Source organism: Phoca vitulina, unplaced genomic scaffold (assembly GCF_004348235.1).
Source record: "Phoca vitulina isolate PV1807 unplaced genomic scaffold, GSC_HSeal_1.0 scaffold44, whole genome shotgun sequence".
In the NCBI taxonomy this organism is placed as follows: domain Eukaryota; kingdom Metazoa; phylum Chordata; class Mammalia; order Carnivora; family Phocidae; genus Phoca; species Phoca vitulina.
The window spans coordinates 9,374,185-9,397,943 of record NW_022589747.1 but is presented as its reverse complement, the minus strand read 5'-3'; the positions used below and the strand labels follow the sequence as shown (position 1 = coordinate 9,397,943).

General features: G+C 44.6%; 1 protein-coding gene and 1 pseudogene across 2 annotated transcripts in view; one reads left to right on the top strand and one right to left on the bottom strand.

Annotated features, from left to right (window-relative positions):
• Positions 1-4,589: 4,589 nt before the first annotated feature.
• On the bottom strand, positions 4,590-6,198 carry LOC116648540 (annotated as a pseudogene).
• A 70-nt stretch (positions 6,199-6,268) lies between these two features.
• VOPP1 (VOPP1 WW domain binding protein) overlaps positions 6,269-23,759 on the top strand; it is a 107,537-nt gene continuing 90,046 nt past the window's right edge. For both annotated transcript variants that reach the window (XM_032430457.1, XM_032430456.1), the window contains exon 1: positions 6,269-6,505. In XM_032430457.1, the coding sequence (XP_032286348.1) occupies positions 6,452-6,505 (54 nt within the window). In that variant the 5' untranslated portion in view covers positions 6,269-6,451. The remainder of the gene's footprint in view (positions 6,506-23,759) is intronic.

Below are 23,759 nucleotides of genomic sequence, written 5' to 3'. Positions count from 1 at the left end.
GCGATGAGATATCAGCTCACACCTGTCAGAATGGCTACAATAAACAACACAAGAAACAACAAGTGTTGGTGAGGATGTAAAGAAATAGGTGGGAATGCAAATTGGTGCAGCCACTGTAGAAAACAGTATGGAGGTTCCTCAAAAAAATTAAAATTAGAACTACCCCAAATCCAGGAATTCACCACTGAGTATTTACCCCCAAAATACAAAAACACTAATTCAAAGGGGTACATGCATCCCTATGTTTACTGCAGCATTATTTTTTTGTTTGTTTTTAAAAGATTTTATTTATTTATTTGACAGAGAGGGAGAGAAAGAGAGAGAGGGAACACAAGCAGGGGGAGCGGCAGGCAGAGGGAGAGGGAGAAGTAGGCTCCCCGCTGAGCAGGAGCCGACCTGGGGCTTGATCCCAGGACCCTGGTATAACCTGAGCTGAAGGCAGACACTTAACTGGCTGAGCCACCCAAGTGCCCCTGCAACATTATTTACAATAGCCAAATTATGGAAGCAGCCCAAGTGTCCATTGATGAATGGATAAAGAAGAAGTGGATATATATATATTCCATATATACAATGGAATATTATTCAGCCACAAAAAAGAATGAAATCTTGCCATTTGCAACAACAACATGGATAGAGCTGGATATAATGCTGAGCAAAATATGTCAGAGAAAAACAAATACCATATGATCTCACTCATAAGTGGAATTTAAGAAACAAAACAAATGAGCATAAGAAAAAAAGAGAAGACAAACCAAGAAACAGGCTCTTAACTATAGAAAGCAAACTGATGTTACCAGAGGGGAAGTGGGTGGGGGGGAATGTGTGAAATGGGTAATAAGGATTAAAGAGTAGATTTTTCATGATGAGCACTGAATAATGTGGAGAATTGTTAAGTTACTATATTGTTAAATTACTGTATTGTACACCTGAAACTAATAGAACACTGTATGTTAACTATACTGGAATTAAAATAAACTTTAAAAAATAAAAATAGACACAAAAAATATAAAGAAAAGGCATACCATGTGGAATTGTGATCTGTTCACATCTAGTAGGAAATTCTTTTTTTTTTTTTTTAAAGAACTGTAGGGTCAGTTTTGCAAAGCCAATCTATGGGGTGTCAAAGTTACCACCACTGTTTTGTTTTTAAAAATCTGATTATTAAAATCTATGATTATTGACTAAATCTTTATCTCCAAACCATTCTATTTCTCATCCAGTCTCGTCAATTTTTCATTCACTTGTTCTCTTACATCAGCCATGTCAGGGAAGTAAAACTTTTCCTCTACCTTCTTAGCTTAATTCACTGAGGACCAGCAAATTAAACTGAAGTAGCAGGTTAACATGAGAAAAAAAAGATTTATTCTTATATAGAAGAACTAACAAAATGCGTAGCTAGCTTACTAAATGGTTAATGTTAGAGGTTTACATACTTAATAGGTGAAAGGGAGTTGGGGAAAGAACTTCTGTGGGAAGAACAAAGAGGTTTCTTTAAAAAAGACAATGGATTTTAGGAGAATAAATGGGAGATAAGAAGGTTTTTGTTTTTGTTTTTTTCATCTGGTTTACAAATTTGTGCTGTTAACTGATTCACCAGAAAACTTTTTAGCATCCTTGTCAATTTTCTAATACACACTCATCATCATAATCATTATCATCATCATCATCCCTCCTCACACACACATTTTGGAGGGTATTTAAGATAAACCTCTCCAATCTTGTCTAGATAGACATACCTCATTTTTATTATTAAGCTGTTTGCTGAGCTTATAATTTTCTGTACATGAATGGGTCACAACTTTCTTGTAATTCACCTAGAACAGGACTCCTAAATCTGACCCCTGTTAACTTTTCAGTCAGTATCCTATAGATGTGTTGTACTGAACAACTCCCTAAAGATTTGTTGTCATCTTTTTTTTTATTAAAACAGCTATACCCATCATCAGGGTCTTGCTATAGCCAGAATCCAAGTACTTCTCTCCGCTTCCATTCCTATTATAAGTCATCCCACCCCTTGCCTGGACTATTGTGTCAGTTTCCTCACTGTTCTTCTAGTCTCTGCCCTTCCCTTAGTCTTTCTCCACTGTGCTGCAGTCTGTTTTCAACACGGAAAAGGGGGTGATCCTTTTAAAGCACAGGCCAGATCATGTTACTTTCCAACTCAAAATCCTCAAACATCACATTTCTTTCAGAACTAAACCTCAAATCCTTATAATGGACTACCAATCTGGGTCCCATTTTGTCTTTGAATTCAAGTTCTACCACATCTAGAGGACCACAGGGCCTCGTCCCACTGATTCTGTCTGAAAGCTCCCCAGGCCCCAGCTGTTCCTGCCTTAGGGCCTTTGATTAATAGTCATATTCAGTTCTCTTCCCTCTCTTTAGGTCTCTGCTCCTGGCAATTCGCCATGGAGGCCTGGCCTGACACTCCTCTTTTCAGTGATACTTGCCATACCTCCTAAATGTTTCATGTCATTTATTTTTCTTCGTGGAACTTATAATTTGACATACACACATTTATTTATTTATTTCTAATTATCCCTTGCCCCTCACTGGATTAAAGTCTACACTTCAATCTAGAGGGCAGCTTTTATGTCTATTTTTTTTTTTTATTGCTATTATTCCCAATGTCCACAGAGTGCCTGGCTGAAAGAAGGTGTAGATAAACATTTGTGGAATAAATGAAATACATGTCCATCATTCACGCACAGTCCATGTGAGGAGAGTTGAGATTTGCAAGGGGACTACAGGTCAGGCCTAGTCCCTCCTGTATTTGCTTCCTTTCACAACACAAAAGCCCAGGTTCTTGGGTCTTCCCTCATCAGAGGCAGGTGAGCAGGCCTGGGGCATGTCTAGTCCTGCCCCAAACAACAGATCAGAGAATTTCTTCTCCAACCCCAAGTCATATCCTACCTGAGAGTTGTTGTAGTAGAGTTTTCTTCATCCTGATACTTTTTCAGAGCCTTTGTGTGCCCTTATGATTTGTATTCAGGGAAACAGCCTGGCAGGCCAGCCCTCATCTTGTTACCCACTCATGCCAAGCAGCCACTCATCATCTAGGACCAGGCAGAGGGCACACAAAAGAGATATCAGACTGAGAAGAAAGCATCACAAAGTTTTAGCTCTGTATTTTGAAGGAAATTTATATAAATTATAAGAAGTTAAACTCAGCAAAACAACCTTCTTAGTGGAGATACAGAACCAGGAGAGAGGCATCAGCATAATGTTCAAAATGGAATAGAAATGTAATTCACATACATATCAATACATGCCAGTACATAGTATACACATGTCAGGGTTCTATTAGTGAAGGAACTGGTCGGATATGAAGCTGCTTCAAAGGAGAAGGCAGGCAACTGGTGTGTATGCAGCCGAAGAAGCAAAGGGGAGGAACGGACAGCTCTTGGGATGAGATTCCTAAATTAGACACAAAATTGGCTAAGGTTCTGACCCTAGCAGAGGTCATTTGTATTTTTATAGGACTTACATTGCCATTGGAGAAAAAATTTTTTGCACCTCTGCCCTATAACAAGGCTTGCAGCTTAGTTTTCTCTAAGTTAGCTTCTGCACTTAAAAGAGTAGTAAAATGCCCTAATTGTAAAGAGTAAGTCAAAGTTAGGAGAGTCCAGAGACCCTTGATGGGCTTGTCTGATGGTGCCCTTACCATGACACTGAAGCCCACAGTCATCCTGCCTGATTTTCTTGCAAGTTCTGGTTCTAACAGGTACAGTCCAGTGGTGCATATTTTATTGTATTATTTTATTATTTTATTTTAATTAATCAATTAATTTCAAGAGAAAGTATTTTAGTATTTAATGTCTTAGTATTAATCAATAGCTATTGATTCAAGAGTTAAAATGTTCCATCAAATGTACGCACTTGAATTATTAAAATTTAGAATTATAATGAAATCCTAAATATGTTGCCATTATGTAATTAGATAAATTACAACAACATTAACAGTCACTAGTAGTGTGCCAAAATCATGGCATCAGTTTATAAATATATCAAGATTTCTTTTAGTTTTATTATCCTCTCAATGTTCATTTACTTGTCATTTTCATCAGAGATCATTCTTACTGATTTTGTATGCTACTGAATACAACTTTCCCTAATTATTTCTGTTTTACTAAAATGAAAATTAAAAAATTTTTTTTGGAAACAAAATTAAGTCAGATTAATTCAAGAGCTGCTGAAATTTCACCTGAAATTTTAAGCAGCTCCAAAGCCGCAAAAGGAGACGATAAACACAGTAGCTTTAATATAGATATCATGCAATAAAAATGGAAAGATCTATTTTGGGAAAGTTAACAGAAATAGAAAAATCGATTAAAATTATGTTCACTACAAGTCTTATCATTAGCATTTTTATTTAGTACAATATATGCTAGAATATAATAACAATATGCCCTTTCTTATCATGGGGAGTCCTTTATACAACTAAAATCCATGGCCAACATTTTATATGACAAAAGAAAAATAAACTAAACCTGTAAATTCTCAGAAAAGGAGCAAGGATATAGGAAAATAATGTATTTTATATAAATTACAAAAGACAGTTACAGTGAAAAATCCATTACCTTCCTCTGACTCAATTTTACAAAATAAAGTCAACATGTATTCTGTAAACTGCTAAGAGCGCAGGAACACTGTGGCCCTTTCAAAAGATAGTGGTCAAAGACAAACTGTTATCTTGATGCCATATATTGTTCTTAGTTCTTAACTGGAATTGAGCTTCCTTTCATAGTCTCCTCTAAGTGGTGGTAGTTTGGCAAGATTTTCATGAGGAAATCCAACAGTAGTGTCTGGGGCTGTGGTCGCCCAGTCTGTACCTGATGAAGGCAGTCTGCATCATAGATCACTGTGTTCTCAGGGATGACTTCAAATGTATTCAGGTTGCAGCAAGCCCCACTTGTCAATATTACATTTCTGCCCCCATATGCTTTTGATTCGATAACATTATTATCTCCCATTTTCATGGCTTGGGAATAACAGCCAGCCAATGATCATAGGTTTCTGTTCTGGATCTTCAGCCTCAGGGGTGATATTATCAGGGTGAGCATTTATGATAAGCACCTGTTTTTCTATGAGGTTACCTTGAGCAATCACGATCGGCCCAGCTTCTGCAATAATTCGTGCTTTAGAGTGGATCACCGTCCTAGGTCCTACAGTTACATCACCCCGGATTTCACTTTCTGCACACGCAACTGCTCTAGGAGCAGTCTTCACACTCTTTTGAGCCTTCTCCGCCCTGGTTTGGACCATGAGTGGTGCGTATTTTAAAATCATCAGATGAGGACATGTGATGAAGGCTAGAAAGTGTCTGGGATTAGCGTTAGGTGATACGTATTTCCACGACTCCCTCCTCTACCTCCAGTCATCGTTTATGTCCTTTATGCTCCTTCATTACCCTTGACCCCTTGGTCTCCCCACTCAGCACCCTGGATGTGTCATAGTCATGTAAGTGACTATCCCTTTAAACTTCCGGCATTAAGTTTTCAAGAAGCCCACCTCTACATACTGGCCCTCCGGCTCAGGGTCTGGTACATCTTACAAGTGTAATAAATGCTTGTTGAATAACTGCACTGATGAGTTGAGATCTGAGCCACGTTGTGAAAAATAAATATGGTGGGTGCTAGGTAGTGGAGGTGGAAAGGTGATTCAGCGGAGTTGAAGGACATCACAAACTCAGCAGTGGGAGGGTGGACTTGAACGTGGGACCTATTGCGGTGGAGTCCAGGCAGGACCAGGGGAAAAGAATGCAGACATAAAACGCACCGACATCTTAGTGAGAAGGGAGGTGTAAGGAGCCTTCTATTCACAGTCCGTCTCCCTCTCCCTTTGGCGGTCCTTTCTGTCACACGCGGGTAGGGGGCACGGCTGCCGGCGCCCGCGGTTTGTAGGAATAGGAGGGAGAGTGAAGAGCACAGAAGCACAGGATGCAAGACGGAGCGACAGGTTGATCTACAGCCACCTCCCTCCGAAACAAGCTTCACCACGCGAAGACTTTGCTCCTTTTCCAAAACCTTCCTGGGTCTATTCGAGGGTGACAGGACGGTCTCCATCGAGGGAGAAGACACCCGATAGCTCCTCTCCCGCTCGCCGGGCCCTGCAACCCCTATCCCCGCTCCCCGCGGGCGCCCCGAGGCGTTGCGGACCCGGGCGCCCAGCGGCAGTGTACCCGCCCGGGCTGGGATCCCGGTGCCCGCGGGCGCGAGCCCAAGCGGGCGTGCCGGGAGCGCGCGCGAGTCGGGGGCGGAGCGCGGGGCGGAGCGCAGCGAGGGCAGCGCGGCGCGTCTAAGGTTCGCCACCGCCGGCCGCCCCGCGCCCCCAAATCCGGCTGGCGCGGGGTCCGAACCCCCGCCCTGTCGCCCGCGCCACTGGGGACGTGCTGCTGACTCGCGCCCGCGACTCGATAGCAGGGCACACCCGGAGACGACCCGGAGCCATGAGCCGCCTGCCCCGGAGGGTGGCGGCGCTGCTGCTCGGGCTGCTCGTGGAGGTAGGGGCCGAGGCCCGGGCCGCGCTTCCCCCGGCGCCTCTCAGATGCGCTAGCGGAGCGCGAACAATGCCGGGGGCTGAGCGGGGTGCAGGGCCGAGACGCCCCCGAAAGACCATCTGGGAGGACCCGAAAGGTCGAGCGGCGGAGAGCCCCAGCCTCGCGGACCTCAGTCCGGGTGCTGACTGTGTGGGGATCCTGGTGCCAAGGTCCCATCCGGCCTCCCCCCTGTTCCCCTCTGCCCTCCCCTCCCATCCCCACCCGACCCCGCCTCCCCTTCCCCACCCCCCTTCTCCCGCGCTCCGGGGTTGCTTATTTCTCTCGCTTCTCGCGGCTGGCTCTGGAAGACCGAGGAGTGACCTTTATGCGTTGTACCCCAAGTTCCCTCAAGGAGGACGGGAGTGGGGAGGGGGTCGTGCGCGCGGGGGGGGGGGGGAGGGGGCGGTGGTCCCGGGAGCGGCGCAGGCGCAGAATCCAGGCCGCGTGCGGTTTGAGGTTGGAGTGGGGTGGCCGCTGGAGGGTGGAGGTGCGAACGCGCGGACTCGTAGTTGTGGGAAATGTCACGGAATGCCAGGGAAGTAGCAGCAGTGAGCGGGAGGAAGCAGTCCTGCGTGTGAAAATGAAGCGCACGGTCTTCGGTTTCGAGAGAAAAATTCCACGGAGAGTTTGGGTGGCGGGCGTGATTTGCTGGAGCCTAGAGAGGGGACTTGTTGAAGCGATTGAGAGTGGAAGCGCCGGCTTGGACGCAACGCTCCTGCCCTCCCTCCAGCCCACCCCGCCCTGCCCGGGGCTGGAAAGTTGCGCTCCCTGATGTGGGGGGGGGGGGGAGTTCCCCCTTTTTGCTTAAGCGGGTTCTTTAAAATGTGAGCTAGTAGGATTTTGGGGTGTGGAGTCTGAATTAGGGTTTGTCCGATTCCCTGCTCATCTTCATTATTTTGAAGGAAATTTGCATTAAATTCATGAAATCGGAGTAAATGGGTGATGAATACTTACACTCCTTTCTGTCTTCTATTTGAGAGGGCCGTAAAACTCTTTAATAGTTGAGTATCTGTGCTGGAAATGACTTGGTTTTCTTAGTTGATTAAAAAATAATTATTAGGAAATGTTGGATGGGAACGTCTTCTTAGCACTCGAAAATAAGGTTGATGGAAAAGCTTCTTGCGCCAGGCCGACTTTTTGTTTTTCTTTTCTTTTTTTTAAGATTATTTATTTGGAGGAGAGAGCGAGAGAGAGCGAGAGAGAGAGAGAGAGAGAGAGAGAGGCGCAAGCGCACGAGCGGGGGGAGGGGCAAAGGGAGAGGGAGAAGCAGACTTCCCTTTGAGCAGGGAGCCCGATGGGGGGCTGGATGCCAGGAGCCTGGGATCATGAACTGAGCTGAATGAAGACTGATGGTTAACCGACTGAGCCACCCAGGCGCCCCTGTTTTTGCTCTTAATATCCCTCTGCCTTCTTATTTAATATTTTTGTGTGGTGCCTCCTCACTTGCATTCTTTGCATTTGTTCAGAATTTGAAGACCTTAGGAATCGCATCTCCTCTGTGACTCACTAGACAGAACGACGGTGAAGTGAGTCTGAGAGGACTGTTTAGCTAAAAACCAGTGCATCCGTACTTAGGCATGCAATGCCCGCCTCTGAGCCACCTTTTAAAATCAGCTCTTGATAAAATTACCTAGCATTCCATTGTCCTGCCTCTCCCAGGTCTTTAGTGTGTGTGGTGCTGTGCCCTGTTAGGTAGCTGAGACCGCTTCAGGGACCCAGTTCTTCCCAAAGAAGCTGTTGCACAGGAATTTATCCTCTTAATAGAGTGTTCAAATCATGTCTGAAAGGTTGAAACGATCTCAAAGGCAAAACTGTGACAACAGTGAAAAGGAAATGACTAAGCTGATGTTTTCCCGAAGTCAGGTATCTAGATGATTGGTAATTTGTGTTTTCAGTAGGATGGTGTGGTGTAGCCCACTTTTATGAGATGATTATCCTAAGCACCTATTTCGTCTCTGGTGGAGAGGTGTCTCTCTGAAGAATTAAGGAGATTTTTTTTTTTTTTTTTATTCAACACATGGAATTTTATACATGAGATAGATACTGAGATGTTTTCATCTTAAATTGGTTGCTCTGAATTTCATCTAAAATTGGTTGTTGTCAGAGCACCTTTGACGCTCTTGAAGTCCTGAATCACATACATTAAGTGTGAATCACAGTTGCCAAATATGTGAGGAGGCATAGTTCTCTTCACGTTAAGCACAGAAAAGTACTGACGGAGATATTTGGTGACCTCTGACCGCCAACTGCAACCCAGGAGAGTTGCCTCTGTTTCTTTGTTCTGCTTGAACTGGTTTAATTGTGGTTGTAGTGTAGTTGATTATATACTGTCTGGGAAAAGGGCACCCTCCTAGCAGCGGTTACTCCATTCCAAGCCCGCAGCACTCTGTTCCTAGCCAGCACCACCCAGGATCGGGCAGGGAGGTTTTATTTATGTCAGCAAGAAGTCCTTGAGTAGGGAGGGGAACTAGAAGCTCACCATCCCTTTATAGAAATTCACTTACCTATTAGACATAAAGACTACATATTTGTTTTTTACTTATCAAACATTTATAGAGTGCTTACCCTGTTTTGGGCACTGCTCTAAGCACTTTACAAATATTAACTGATTACGAATATTCCCTTAGCAATTACTTTTATCGCCATTTTGATTTCAAATGGAAGCCGTTAGAAAGAACTTGTCCACGGTCTCACTGCTGTTAAATGCGAGGGACTTGAGCTACAAACCGGGGTAGCTGGGCTCCCCCTCACCCTGCTGTTCTCCTGGCTCTCCCACTGCTGGGTCTACAGAGACGTGGAAAGAATTTGCCCAGAGTATGTCCTGAAACCAGTGGTGGACTTGGAGAGGTATGTGTTCCATGAAACAGGTAAACCTGCAAAATATGCTCTAGAACTTAGTCACACTTCCTTAGGGGACCCATATAATTTAGCATCCAAACTACTACACTTAGGAGAATGAAATCGGGAGCTCTTAATAACTGGGCTTGCACAGCAAGCATCCATCAACAGGGCTGTCCTAGGAAACTTGGTTGTGTGCTCACCCTGCAGCCTGGACAGGGCTTTAAGTAGGAACAGGCTGTTGAGAGCACCAACCGTTCCCCAGGGAGGCTTCTTGGGAGCTCATTACTGAAGTGACCTTTCCTTTCTATTAACCGAGAGCTTCCTACGAATTGCATGAGAAGCTGAGGAGGGTCTCTTACTTGATCTTCCCCACTCCCCTGTCACTTTGCCAGAAGCTTAGGTCCCAGGCACCTAGGTCATGAATGTGGTCACAGACTTGGGAACCCCCCCCCCTCAAGCCTTTTTTGGGTAGTAAAATTCTAAAGTTCTATGCTTCTGCCCTGAGAACAGTGCCTCCAGGAAGACTGAATGTGCTAAGCTGTCTCCTAGTAGCCCTGGTAAGGTAATTCCCAGGGGCCTTCGCTGAGCTGCAACAGCACCTTAGAAACCAGAAGAAAAAAAAAGTTTCAACTGATTGTGCTTTCGTTGAACCTGGGGAGTAATTACGTCCTAAGGGTATGTGCCTCCCAGGGGCTTTTTATCACAGTACCTCATTTTCCAGATATTGTCATTGCAGGCTCTTTCTGGAGGTCAGGTTGTTGACACTTTTATAATAGGCTTAGTAGTATTTGTTCTACGGGCTCTGAAATGAGCCTAGAAATATGTATAACGTTCCCCAGTGCAAGTGCTGGGTGTTCTGTTGCATCCATTCACTGGGGGGGAGGGGGGGCACGAATTCTACTGGGTTACTGTATTGGAGGGTCTGGCATCAGTATCTTTCTGTTTCTCCCCTGGAACTCCAAACTGGAAACCTTTAAGTGAGGCTGCTCCGTGTGTTTCAAAGTTGTTCCCACAAAAGAACAACCCTTCTTAGGCTAGGGTTTTTCTAAAGGAAAGGTCTTCTCCTAGAGAGAGAGGTTTGGAAGGTGAACATTGTCTTTTTTTTTTTTTTTTTTTGACTTAAGGACAGACTTTAATAGAATAACTTCAGTTTTATGGAAAAATCTTCCAATTATCCAATTCATTTCTTTTTTTAAATTTTATTTTATTATGTTATGTTAATCACCATACATGACATCATTAGTTTTTGATGTAGTGTTCCATGATTCATTGTTTGCGTATAACACCCAGTGCTCCATGCAGAACGTGCCCTCTTTAATACCCATCACCAGGCTAACCCATCCTCCCACCCCCTCCCCTCTAGGATGGGGTGGCTGGGTGATAGACATTGGGGAGGGTATGTGCTATGGTGAACATTGTCTTTTGCAACTAAGGAAAATAAGAGGATTACTGAGTATTTTTCTAAAGTCCTATGTATTTTGGTGCCTGGGAGTCTTGAAATTAGAACCAAGTCATGTTTAAGAGTGTTTTTTGTTTCTTGCCAAATGTTTCTTGTGCCCTGGAGTGCCAGCAATTGTGGCAGCTCTTGGGTGCCAGTTCTCTGAAATAAACCTTTTCAACCCTCCCACTTCGTAGAGCTTTTGGAATCTGAGCAACATGCAATTTGAATGAAAAAGAAGACGATAGGGAGTTTGTTATCTCTAGAGGCTCTGTGGGGGGCTGGGTGCTGATGGATGAGCGTTGGCAGTGATAAATGAGCCCAGGGGCAAGCACGTGCTCTGCAGTAGGGAAAACCTGGCTCCAGGTATGTGAGGAGGGCCAGCTTGGGGCTCTAATTGGCCCTTGACCTCTTTTGTCTTGTGTGCAGCTATAAAGGCCAGCTGGGGGCACGTGACTCTAGAAAGTCATGGATTAGGCTAGTGGTCACTTGATCTAGCCATAGGATGACAAGTACTTTTCCTAGAACTCATGTTTGTCATCTCTTCTTGATGAGGCCTCCCACATGTCACCCTCATTGAGGCCTGTCTTGATCACCCTGTATAAAATTTCCAGCCCACTTCCCCTCCCAGCCCCCTTGCTCAGACCAATTCCCTCCCTTCTCTGTATCTATTACCTCTAAAATGTGATGGAATTTACATTATAGGGGCAGAGGTTTGCTCCATTTTGTTACCTGAAATATCCCCAGCTCCTAGAACAGTACCTGCCACAGTATTGGACTCAGTAAATATTTGAATGAGTAAACAGATTAGTGGGTAATGACCATGGGTGAAGGAGCTGAGTAGATCTATAGTAGGAGAGGGGAAGGTCATTGATTGGCTGTGGACTCTGAAGAATGGAGCACCTGTGCTAGGACTTAGCTCTAATCCGTTTGAACACCTGTAGTGATGGAAACTTACTGTCTCTCAAAAACCATGCATCAACTTTTTGGACAATTTCATTTGTTAAAGTTTTCTGTTATATTGAGGAGACATGTTTGCATTGTTTTTACCTGGTTCTAGTTCTGCATTCTTGGGCTTTTCAGAAGAAATAGAATCACAGTGTCAACCCTTCAGTATTTGAATACAGCTATTATAGTCCCCACTGTTTTCTTCTCAAGGTTCATTCTCTTCTTTCTCCAAAGATGTGGTTTTGAATCATCTTACCATCCTCACAGCTGCCCTTTGAAAACTCTGGAACTCCGTCAAGCTCAAGAAATTCTCACTGTCTGAAAATGATTGGTCCTAGACAAAGTCAAAGCGAATCCACTTAAAACAAGGACCAAAATTTTGTGGTTAATAGTGGGGGGAAAAAACAAAGCCCAAGTTACAAAAATAAGCTAATTTTATCTACGTATTTTTTATAATTATGAATCAATTTTGGGGGTGGGGAGAGATTAATTTTTCTGACAAAAATCTATGATGAATAATAGGATAGTCTTCACTTGAGATTGGAAGTTAGAGACATGATCATAGTGAAGTTTTTTTTCTTTTTTTTTTCTTCAGAATTATGTGCTCTAGTAATCAACCCTTCATCCCCAACTCCCACCTGTAGCTTCTCATGGTCTTTTTTATTCATATCATTCTCCTTTGGTCATTACTAATGACTTAGCTGCCAGATTCTTTTGTCCCTTCCGTAGGCTTTATGACATACTGCATCTTCGTGAGATCTACCAGGGCATTTTGTTGTCCATTTGTGTGGTATTTGTGTTGTACTGTCCTGTGATCCTGTCATCAGAGATGCTGCTGTGCTTAGCTGGGTTGTTGGTGTACTACTTTAGAAGGAATGAGTTCAGTGGTGAGTATATTTTCTCATGAAGCCTTTGGCTTGCCTCCTAGCTCTTCCCGGGTGTGACTTACTTGAACAATAAGGACACTCTGTTCTATAGGTGTGACTGACTGGCTCTGTTACAGCCCTAGTGTGGACCTTGTCTTATGCAGATAAGATGAGCCAAGAGCTTCACATTGAATTTTCAGTGGCACTTCAATCTTTTTCATATGTGCTCCTGGTAACCCACAAATCCTCACAGCAGTTGCGGAGATGTTTATTATAATTTATTATAATTTTAAAAACTGAAATTGAGGACTATATATTTATTCTAATTATATTTCACATTACATTCTTCATCTCATCTTGTGAAACTTGCCAACATCTGTTTGGATGGTGTCTCAGTCCATTTGGGCTGCTATCACAAAATACTAACTACTCGTATAAACAACAGAAATTTATTTCTTATGGCTCCAGAGGCTGAGAAGTCTAAGATCAAGGCTTGGGCTTGGGTGAGCATGGTTGAATCCTAGTGAGGACCCTCTTCCTGATTCATAGTGAAGCACCTTCTGGCTGTGTCCTCACTTGGTGGAAGGGGTAAGGGGTCTCTGTGGGATCTCTTTTATAAGAGCACTAATCCCATTCATGAGGGCCTTGCGAGGTAATCACTTCCCAGAGGCCCCAGCTCCCAATACCATCACATCAGGCAGTAGGGTTTCAACATATGAATTTTGAGGGGGCATGAACATTCAGACCATAACAGATGATTACATGACCATGTGTTGGAGAATCTCATCTCTTTGTGTATTGGCTGGGAGTCTTTGAGTAAATTACTTAAGCTCTCATTGACTCAGTAGATTCACCTGTAGAAAGAGAAACGCCTCAGTGTTGAGGGAGGCCCTGGGAAAATCCCCCACTTGAAACCTAAGTCTTTGTGTAGGCTGGATCAACAGATTGTGAACATTGTCTCTAGGCAGGCCCCAGGCATCTTTATTTTTTAACAGATGCACAGGGTTTCTGATGAGATGATGAGATGACAGTCTTTAGTCAGCCCAGCCAGACTAAACTGTTTGCCGCAGGTCCCTGAAGGCACCACAGGATCTCTGCTTGTTTCCTTTCCCTCTTACTTTTCCATTTGAACTCCCACCATCGCTGAAGAGGATCAGGTGGCCTAGGAAGACTACGCTGTTTGTCCCCTCAAGTATGAGTTAAGTGCCGAACCTGGACAAGCCGCTTCTAGGACCTCCTGGCTCAGGTATTTTAATTGCCTGTTTGTGGTCTGGGAACCCATTAGACCTTGAGCTCCTAGGGGACCTTGGTTCCAAAAAGTTGAGCGGATGTGGGGGAAGGGGGGGGAGCGGAATGAGATCAGGAGCTTGGATATAGAGGTTTACCTCAGGAAAGAGAATGTGGTTTGAGTTGGGGAATGAGGAGGTGAACAGGGGGGAAGGTGCAGATATATTTTAGGTTTAGTGGGGCAACTGTGGTGAGATATCTTGTTGTTGTTGTTGTTAAAGTAATCCAAGAAGGTGAGTTGGAAAGGATCCGAAATTTAAGTAATGGCAAAGGTCTGAGAGAGCCATTGTGGGAAGGGCCACTCAGATGCTATATACCTGTGCATCGCAGAGCATTGATGGGTGAGATTTAAATGAACACTTCTCATAGTCCTATGGATACAGCCAAGTGTCCTGGCTTGCCTCTGAATGGCAAGGGAGCAGAGGAATGAGAAGGTAGCTACTAGAGTTGGGATTGGCACTGGGACCATAGTAGTATGTCAGGAGTATGAGAGTTCTAGGAGGTTATTGTTAAGATGGCTGATTTAGGGTCAGTCCCGAAGCTATAAAATTAGAAGGGGGTTCATGGATTGGAAAATGAAGAAAATTGGTCATATGGAAGTGAGATGAGGGTTATGAGGCAGATCCCCATAAATGTGAGCCTTTGGGAGAAGAGTGAGGATATTGTGCTAAGGAAAAAGAACTTGCTATGAGGTCTGTATTAGTTTTCTGTTACTGCTGTCACAAATTAGCTCAAACTCAATGGCTTAAAACAACACAAACTTATTATCTTAAAGTTTTGGAGGTCAGAAGTCTTAAATTGGACTCACTAAAGTTAGGGTGTCCGCAGGGCTGCTGGGTTGCATGCCTACTGGAGGCTCTCCTGGAGAATCTGTTTCCTTGCCTTTTCAGTTTCTAAAGGCTGCCTCCATTCCTTGACTGCTGGTCCCTTCTCTCGTCTTCAAAGAATAGCATCTTCAAGTTTCTCTCACTTCTGTCTCCCTCTATCACTTATAAAGGCTCTTGGGAATACAAGGTGCCTACCTAAGTTAGCCAGGATAATCTCTCCATCTCTAGATCCTTAACTTTTTTTTTTTTTTTAAGATTTTATTTATTTATTTGACAGGGAGAGACACAGCGAGAGAGGGAACACAAGCAGGGGGAGTGGGAGAGGGAGAAGCAGGCTTCCCGCCGAGCAGGGAGCCGAACGTGGGGCTCGATCCCATGACCTCGGGATCGTGACCTGAGCCAAAGGCAGAGGCTTAACGACTGAGCCACCCAGGCGCCCCATCAAGATCCTTAACTTAATCACATCTGCAAAGTCTTTTTGCCAAGTAAGATGACATACAGATTCCAGACATTAGTTTGTGGACATCTTTTGGGGGGAGGAAGAGGCATTATTTTGCCTAACACAAGGTTGAAAAAAATACTGCTTAAGGTAAATATTGGAGCTAAATCACTGTCAGTGAAGTTTTTTACAGTCCATTACCACATTACAAGGTTATTCTGTGGGAAACTGACATGTGCAGTCCAAAGCCTTGCTGAGATGGTCAGTGGAGTGAGTGAATGAGTGAGTGTGTGCCACAATTCAGTGCACTGGGCTGACGTGAGGATTTATTAATATAAGTCTTACGTCTGTTTCATGCTTTGAGTTCTTGGTAGAAAGAGTAAAAAAACACGTGGTGGTCACCCCTGTGGAAGTTGAGGTTCGTTTCCCACTTTTCTGAGTTGCCCAAGAGGACAAATCACAGAAAGGGAGAAGGTTTCTGTAATAGCGGAATTGAGACCACAGGTAACTTGATGCACTTGATGCTTTTTCCACTTCCTTGAAGGAAAGGAATTGGTCTTCAGAATTACGACACCTGGGCACACTGGTCACCTGAGCTGGATGTTAGGGGCCATCACTGTGGTGGCTGCTCAGGCTGCCACATGATCATGTCTGTGGGCAATGGCTGCCCTTGGAGACTTCCTTCTGGACAGGAGTCATACTACTCCTGTGAGACTAAAGGGGTTCCCAAGGAGTCTGGGAAGATGGCAGAGTAGGAGGATCCTAAGTTCACCTCTACAACAGATATACCTAGTAATAGCCACACTGGTGTAACTAACCCAGAAAATGAACCAAAGGCTGGAAGAACAGACGCTCCACAATTAATCGTAGAGAAGCCACATTGAAAAATGGTAAGAAGGACAGGGTCCTGGCCAGTCAGGAGCCAAGCTAACCAGTGAGACGAACCATAAATGGGAGGAGTACCATGGAGCCTGGAGCACGGAGAAGGGACAGGAACACACCCCACACCAGGTACCCCGACACAGGGCACCTGCACTGGGAAGATGAATCTCCGTAGCATTTGGCTTTGAAAGCCAGAGGGGCTTAACTTTGTGAGTTTTTATAGTCAGTGAGCCTTTTCTCCCAAGAATAAAAGAGCTGGCGGAAGCCATTTCTCACACCCGCCCCCTGCCTGGGCTAAATACCCAGACACCTGCAAGAACCAGCTTGAACACTCTCCATATAGCTTGTTAACACCATGTGTCCTACCTTGTGTTGTCCTTTGAATTTGCCCTGTCCAGCCTACCCTACCTGAAAGAAGTCCCACCAAAGCAGCCTGGTCAGATCTCATCCTTCAAGCAGTACCAGTAAGCATCTGCATAGACCTTGCTAATACAACATGCCCTGCCCCCGTGTTCTATGGACTTGCCCCATCCAACTAGCCCCACTTGGCAGGAGTCCCTCCAAAGCAACTCTATGTCTCATCCTGCAAGAAGACCAGCATATATCTTGCTAACTAACACCATGTGTCCTGCCCCCACATTCTGCAGACTTCCCTATCCAAGCAGCCCCACTAGGCAGGAGTCTCTCCAAGGCCGCTCCAGAAGCTTCTCGTTCTTCAAGCAGTCCCAGCAGTGGCCAACACCACTCCAAAGTGACTCCTGTCAGGGAGAAGAGAAGATAACCCCACACACCAGTTCCACTGCAGCCCCAGCAGTGGGCTGGGGTCACACATTCAATCTGACTGCCACCCCCACACACCAACACAGACTTCACAGAGAGCAGCACCAAGAGAGAGCCCTGTAGTCGCTGCAACCCCAAGAGATGGACTGGGGGCAGACACCTAGTCTGGCTGCAGGCCCTGCCCACCAATGAAAGCCCTTCAGGGAACAGCTCAGTGAGAGCACTCTGCAGTTAAGTGTGACTGCAGCCCTGGCAAATGGGCTGAGGGCAGGCATCAGGTCTGACAGAACTACAAGCCCAGTGTGGCCCAGACTGACCCCTTAACAGTGCAGTGACCAAACACTGACCACAACAAGCATAGAGAGCTGTTCTAACTAAGTGGACTGGTGGCAAACATGGCTCAACCACGGGAGTAGGGTGCCTGCAGCACACATAGGAGACACTCCTGAAGTGCCAGGTTCTGGTGAAGCGGGAACACTGCACTGTCGAGCACTATAGGACCTCTTCTCCATAAGGCCACTACTTTTAAGATCAAGAGACATAAATGACTTTCCTAATACATAGAAACAAACACGGAGGGTTAGACAAAATAAGGAGAGGACTATGTCCCAAATGAAAAAAACAGGACAAAATTACAGCAAAAGAACTAAATGAAATGGAGATAAAGCAATATTCCTGATAGAAATTTCATCTCTGATTGTTCTTTTTTATGTTTTCGACCTCTATTTTTTAAGAACCAATCAGAGATGAAGAACTCAGTAACTGAAATTAAAAACACACTAGAGAGAATAAATCATAGACTAGAGGAAGCAGAAAAACAGATCAGCAAGCTGGAAGACAGAGTAATTGAAAGCAATCTAGCTGAACAGCAAGAAGAAAAAAAGGATAATAAAAAATGAGACTAGGTTAAGGGAACTCAGCAACATCATCAAGCTTAATAACATTGGCATTACAGTGATCCCAGAAAGAGAAGAGAGAAATTGGGGCAGAAAATTTATTTGAGGAAATAATAGCTGAAAACTTTCCTAATCTAGACAAGGAAACAGACATTCAGATTCAGGAGGCACGGAGAGCCCCCAACAAAATCAACCCAAGGAGGTCCACATGCTCTACATTAGCTGTCCAGACCTTAGACATCATGCGTAACTGAATTTTTGTACCCTTTGAACAGTATTTCCCCATTTTTCCCCCCTCTCCCAATCCTTGGTAACTATTATTCTATTCTCTGCTTTTGTGAGTTTGACTTTTTTAGATTCCATATGTAATTGAAGTAATGTAGTATTTACGTGTCTGGCTTGTTTCGCTTAGTATAATGTCCTCCAGGTTCATTTTTGTTGTGAAAATGGCTGAATTTCTTTCTTTTTTAAAGATGATAGTATTTTTTATATATAAGCTTTTTTTTTTTAAATCCATTCACCCATTGACACTTAGGTTGTTTCCTTAGCTATTGTGAGTAATGCAATGAACATGAGGGTTCAGATATCTCTTCAAGATAGCGATTTTATTTCTTTTGGATTTCTACCCAGAAGTGAGGTTGCTGGATGATATGGTAGTTCTATTTTTAATTTTTTGAGGAACCTCTGTAGTGTTTTCCGTAACAGGTGCACCAATTTATATTATCACGAACAGTGTAAAACAGTTCCCTTTTCTTCACGCCCTCGCCAACAGTTGTTATTTCTTGTATTTTTGATAATAGCCATCCTAATAGGTGTGAGGTGACATCTCATTGTGGTTTTGATTTCCTGTCCTTTTAGTGATGTTGAGCATCTTTTCATGTACTTGTTGACCGTTAGTATGTGTTCTTTGGAAAAATGTCAACTCAGATACTTTGCCTATTTTTTAATTGGGTTATTTGTTTCTTTGCTATGGAATTATTCCTTGTATATTTTACAGATTAGATAATATGGTTTGCAAATATTTTTTTGCCATTCCATAGGTTGCCTTTTCATTTTATTGATTCTTTGCTGTGCAGAAGTTTTTTAAGTAAAATACAGTCCCACTTGTTTCTTTTTGCTTTTGTTGCCTGTGCTCTTATTGTCATATTAAAAAAAATAATTGCCAAGACCAATATCAAGGAGCTTTCCCCCTATATTTTCTTCTAGGAATTTTACAGTTTCAGGTCTTACATTTAAATCTAACCTTGGGGCACCTGGGTGGCTCAGTCGGTTAAGCATCTGCCTTCGGCTCAGGTCATGATCCTGGGGTCCTGGGATCGAGTCCCATATCAGGCTCCCTGCTCCATGAGGAGCCTGCTTCTCCCTCTTCCTCTGCAGTTCCCCCTGCTTGTGCTCTCTCTCTCTCTCTCTTTGTGTCAAACAAATAAATAAAATCTTTAAGAAAAGATAAATCTAACCTTGAAATGATTTTTCTCTGCTTGAATTTGTTGAGACTTGTTTTGTGAAATAACATGAATCTATCTTGCAGAATGTTCCATCTGCACTTGAGAAGAATGTCTGTTCTTCTGCTGTTGGTGGGAAGTACTGTATATGCCTGTTAGGTCCATATGATTTATAGTGTTGTTCAGTTCTGCTGTTTCTTTATTGATACTCTCTCTGTGATCTATCCATTATAGAGAGTATTATTGTATTGCTATCTGAGTATTATTATATTGCTATCTATTTTCTCCTTCAGATCTATCAGTGTTAGCTTTATATATTTACATGCTTTGATGTTGGGTGCAGGCATATTTATAGTTGTTATAGCTTCATGTTGAATTGACCCTTTTATCTTTATATGATGACCGTCTTTGTCTCTTTTGACAGTTTATGATTTAAAGTATCTTTTGTCTGTGTAAGTATAGCCACCCCTGCTCTCTTTTGGTTACCATTTGCATGAAATATCTTTTTCCATCCCTTTACTTTGAGCCTATGTGTGCCTTCAAAGCTTAAGTGAGTCTCTTGTATGCAGCATATAGTTGGGTCTTTTTTTTTTTTTCTTCCAAAATCTATGTCCCCGTACTGATGGGATTGCCTTCAGGATTGCAGTTGAGCAGGGTAACCTGGCTGCTCCTGGGTCTGCAGTTGGGTCCAACATTGGCAGGCCTGTGACAGGGGCGTGGGTGGTTATGGATCCTGCCTCTATCCCGGGTGGACAGGGCTGACTCTGGAACTATAGTTGAGTAGGTCTGGAGGCTGGTCATGGGGCCATTTTCAGATCTGCAGTTGGTGAGCCTCTCACCAGGGAGGATGTGGTTGGGTGTGGCTCCCGCTATATCCTGAGATACTTGTACCAGGTTTCTGGGTGGGCAGCACTGCCTTCTAGAGCAGGGTTGGAGTAGGGTCACAGGCTTCTTCAGGATCTGCAGTTGGGACTGAGGTTGGCAGACCTGCCCTTGGGGGGCCCATATAGGCATGTCTCCTCCAGTTCCATGAGCGCACAGTATTGCCCTCAGGCCACAGAGATCAGTCCTAGAACTGAGTCGGAGGGCTGCCACAGATTCCACAGCTAGGAGTGAGGTCAACGGACCCGCCGCCAGGGGAAAAGAGGGGTGTTTCTGGGTCCCTGGGCCAGTAGGAGTGTCTGTAGACCTCCTTCTAGTGGGGTTTGAGGTACAGTCAGGTCTGAGGTTGGCAGGTGTGATAAAAGGGCCATGGGTGGATGTGGCTCCTCTGGGGTCCTCTGGTAGTTGTAGCTGGTTTTAGGACCATGGTCAGGCTGGGCTGGAGCCAAGTCCATGGGGACAGGGCTGCTTTCAGTCTGTAGCTGGGATCCCTGCCAGTGAGCATACCACTGGGGCATGGGCCTGCCTTCTCCGAGAGATGCTTCTTGGTCTTAGGCTTCATTGGGTTTTGCAGCTTCCTGCTTAGATCCCAAAAGTCCTACAAAGAGACTTTTGTCCGTGGATGGCTGCCAAGTGGTTGTTTGTGTTGGGGCATGTGAGCTGGGCACCTGCTCTTCCACCATCTTGCTGACGTCCTGCAAGCACCGTTTTAAGCACTTGACATTTCCTCTCAACAAGCTACAAGTTCAGCCCATTTTTCAAATGAGCCAAATGAAGTACAAGTGATTAAGAAGCTTAACCAAGATTTTCTAGCTAAAGCCAGTATTCTCCCCCCACATCAGTTTGACCTCAAGAGTCTTTGTTCTTAAATACCGTGCTTCACCTCTGCCTCATGTTTATAAGTTTATCTCATGATAGCATTTTCTTCCATGCAGGTTCGTTGGGGCCTGGCCTGGAAAAGGTTCCTGCTGGATGGCTCATGTTTTGGGCTTTTGGGTTGTTAGAGACTGAAATTCAGTCTTGTTTTCCCAAGTGATGTGTCTTTATTGTAAAAAGGAAATGAAAATCTAGAAGATGGTAATTTTGGCTCATGGTATCCAGAAGCAGATAAGTAAGCTTAAGAACTGAATGGTGGCTCAAAAAACAGTATGCCTCATTGGGTTGTCTTGGTGGCCTTTGAGTCCTGTGCAAATTATCATCTTCCGCTGGGTTGCAGTCAGGGGCCCAGCCTGTTCATGATGGGAGGTCCGAAGGGGCTTGGCAGACTGTCTGGCAGCTGATGACTCCAGACAGAGCCTGCAGAGGTGCTCGGTGAATGCGGTGGCATTCTGCTTCATGAGTGTGAGTGCTTGGTCCCCGCACAGGTAAACGGAGAGGCTCCTGGCACACAAATCCATTTTCTCATTGCCATGTACAAATTACTAGGAAGGGAAAATCTACTAGGAAATTAAAATACGTATGAAAGAAAACAAAAAGTCAGTTTTGGTTCATGAACTATTTTGAGTATTTTAAAATTTACATTTTTTTTCTCTATTTTATTTTCATTAGTAGACCTCATTGGAAGAATCTGGTGTAAGTATTCTTTATTTCCTTAGGATTATAGTTCTTGAAAGGTCTTTGTAAGAAATTATGTGAATGGGGTTTGGTTTTCTTTTTTAAAACTTTTCATAAGGAATTATATTCTTAGCCAAGGGCATGCTGCTCACATGAAGATAATTGACCACTATTACTATAATTAATGAGGTGAAGGGCACAGAAACTAGGACAAGCCTGTACCTAAAGAGCTTTTGGTACTTTGAAGCTTAGAAGAAGGGCCATCTAGACCCACCAATTAGAGCTGGATCTTACCTGGCACCTGGTATTGTTCTAGTTGTATACCTTACCTGTGTTCCCCACAGTAACTCTGTGAGTCTTGTCACTCCACTTTACAGATGCATAAACCAAAGTCAAGAAGTTACGGGATTTATCAGAGATCCTGTGGGCAGTAAAAGGAGGTAGTAGGAGTTGCTTTTTTCCAGTTTTTGTGTGTGAGGCACGACTGTCACAATGTCTATGCAGTATTAGCCTTCAAGGGCTGGTGTTTGGGTTGGGGAGAAGGGAGGGAGCAGCAGTGCTGATGGGTGGGATGCAGTTCATCGTGGCAGCTGGGTGTGTCAACACAGCCCCCTACTCTCCCTGTCCCCTCCTGCCCTCCCGTCCCAGCTCCCATGTTTTACAGCTTTCCTTCTTTTTCTTTTCTGGTACTTCTCCAAAGTCTGCAGACAGATGGATAGTTTTTTAAGAGACTTTTAAAACGCGTATGTCTCTGTGGAACTTAAGTTTCAGATGGATTTGTCTTTTGGCTTAGAAGCGTGCTTTAATGTCACGGTTTAACTTGGAAGGAGCATCTCTTCAGGAAGATAACCTTGCACCTGCTTTTCTCTTTTCCCGCACACAGCGGAGCATCCCCTCCTCCATTACCTTCCCAGACCACTCCTTTGTACCTTAGATGTTGGTGTCTCCGCGGTTTGGTTGAGGACTTTCTACCCTCCTCATTCTCTGAAAGGTCCTGGGGAATCTCCTCCACGGCTAAACCTTCAGTGATCGTGTTTATGCTCATGTCTCCAAAATCTATGTCTCTAGCCCAGGAATACCCTGCTGAGCTCCAGCCTCTGTTAATCCAGTTGCGTAACAGAAATCTCTGCCAGGACAGCTGACGTCTCAGATCCTGTACCTGAAACAGCTTATCCTTTCTCCCACGTGTCCCCTGTTTCTATCTCGGTGGCCATACCACTCACCCAGGATGCTGCCCCAGAAACCTAGGGCCATTCCAGCCCCACCCTTGTTGCATCCTCTACAGTCTCTGAGTCCTATTGATTCTTTGTCCTTCCAATTTGGAGAATGCTCCTCCCCCAGGCCTCTCGTTTCTCTATACCTGCCTCATTCCAGGTTATTCTGCCTGTGTATAGTCCTCCTCCTTCTACCTCCGTGATCTTTTGAAACTCGAATGCAACCTGTCACTTCCCTAACTGAAAACATTAATGGACCTAAAATTCCAGCCAATCTTAAGTCACGGTGCCCTTCAGTGCCCTGTTATCTCCTTAGATGCTGTGTGGTTGAGCTCTCCTGTCCCAAGCCTCTGTGACTCCATGCTCTTGCCCTCGCCAGGTGCTGTGTCCAGTGGTGAGGTAGCAGGCATTGCACGTTTGTGTATGTTTCTTTCGAGAATTAACTGATCACTTTACAGGTTTTGGAGCCTATCTTATCAGCAGGAAATAGGTAAGGAGAAGTACCTTTGTATGGGTGGTTCTCTCTGCCTCTCCTTTTTACCCTTGATCACATTCCGGGCTAAGCTTTTGCATTTTGGAAATGGCAAAAGGTGGGAGGGAAAGAGACCCAAGATTATAAATTTTGAACAGGGGGAGTAGCATCCAGGGTTGCCAAGATGCATCCCTCTAGGATGTGCCTGTCACGGCGTCGTCTCTCTGAATGGCACTCCCCGAGTTGCACAGTGTGTAGTCTGTGGTGACAAACAGGGCAGACCTGGGAACAGCCCTGCTGTGAGCTCCAGGGTCTGGAGGGGGCGATGCCCGGCTGCTCGGCCTGGGAGGAATGTGAACGCAGGTGTGGGTCTGGACGGGCGCGATGCCCGGCTGCTCGGCCTGGGAGGAATGTGAACGCAGGTGTGGGTGCACAGGTACACGTCTACGC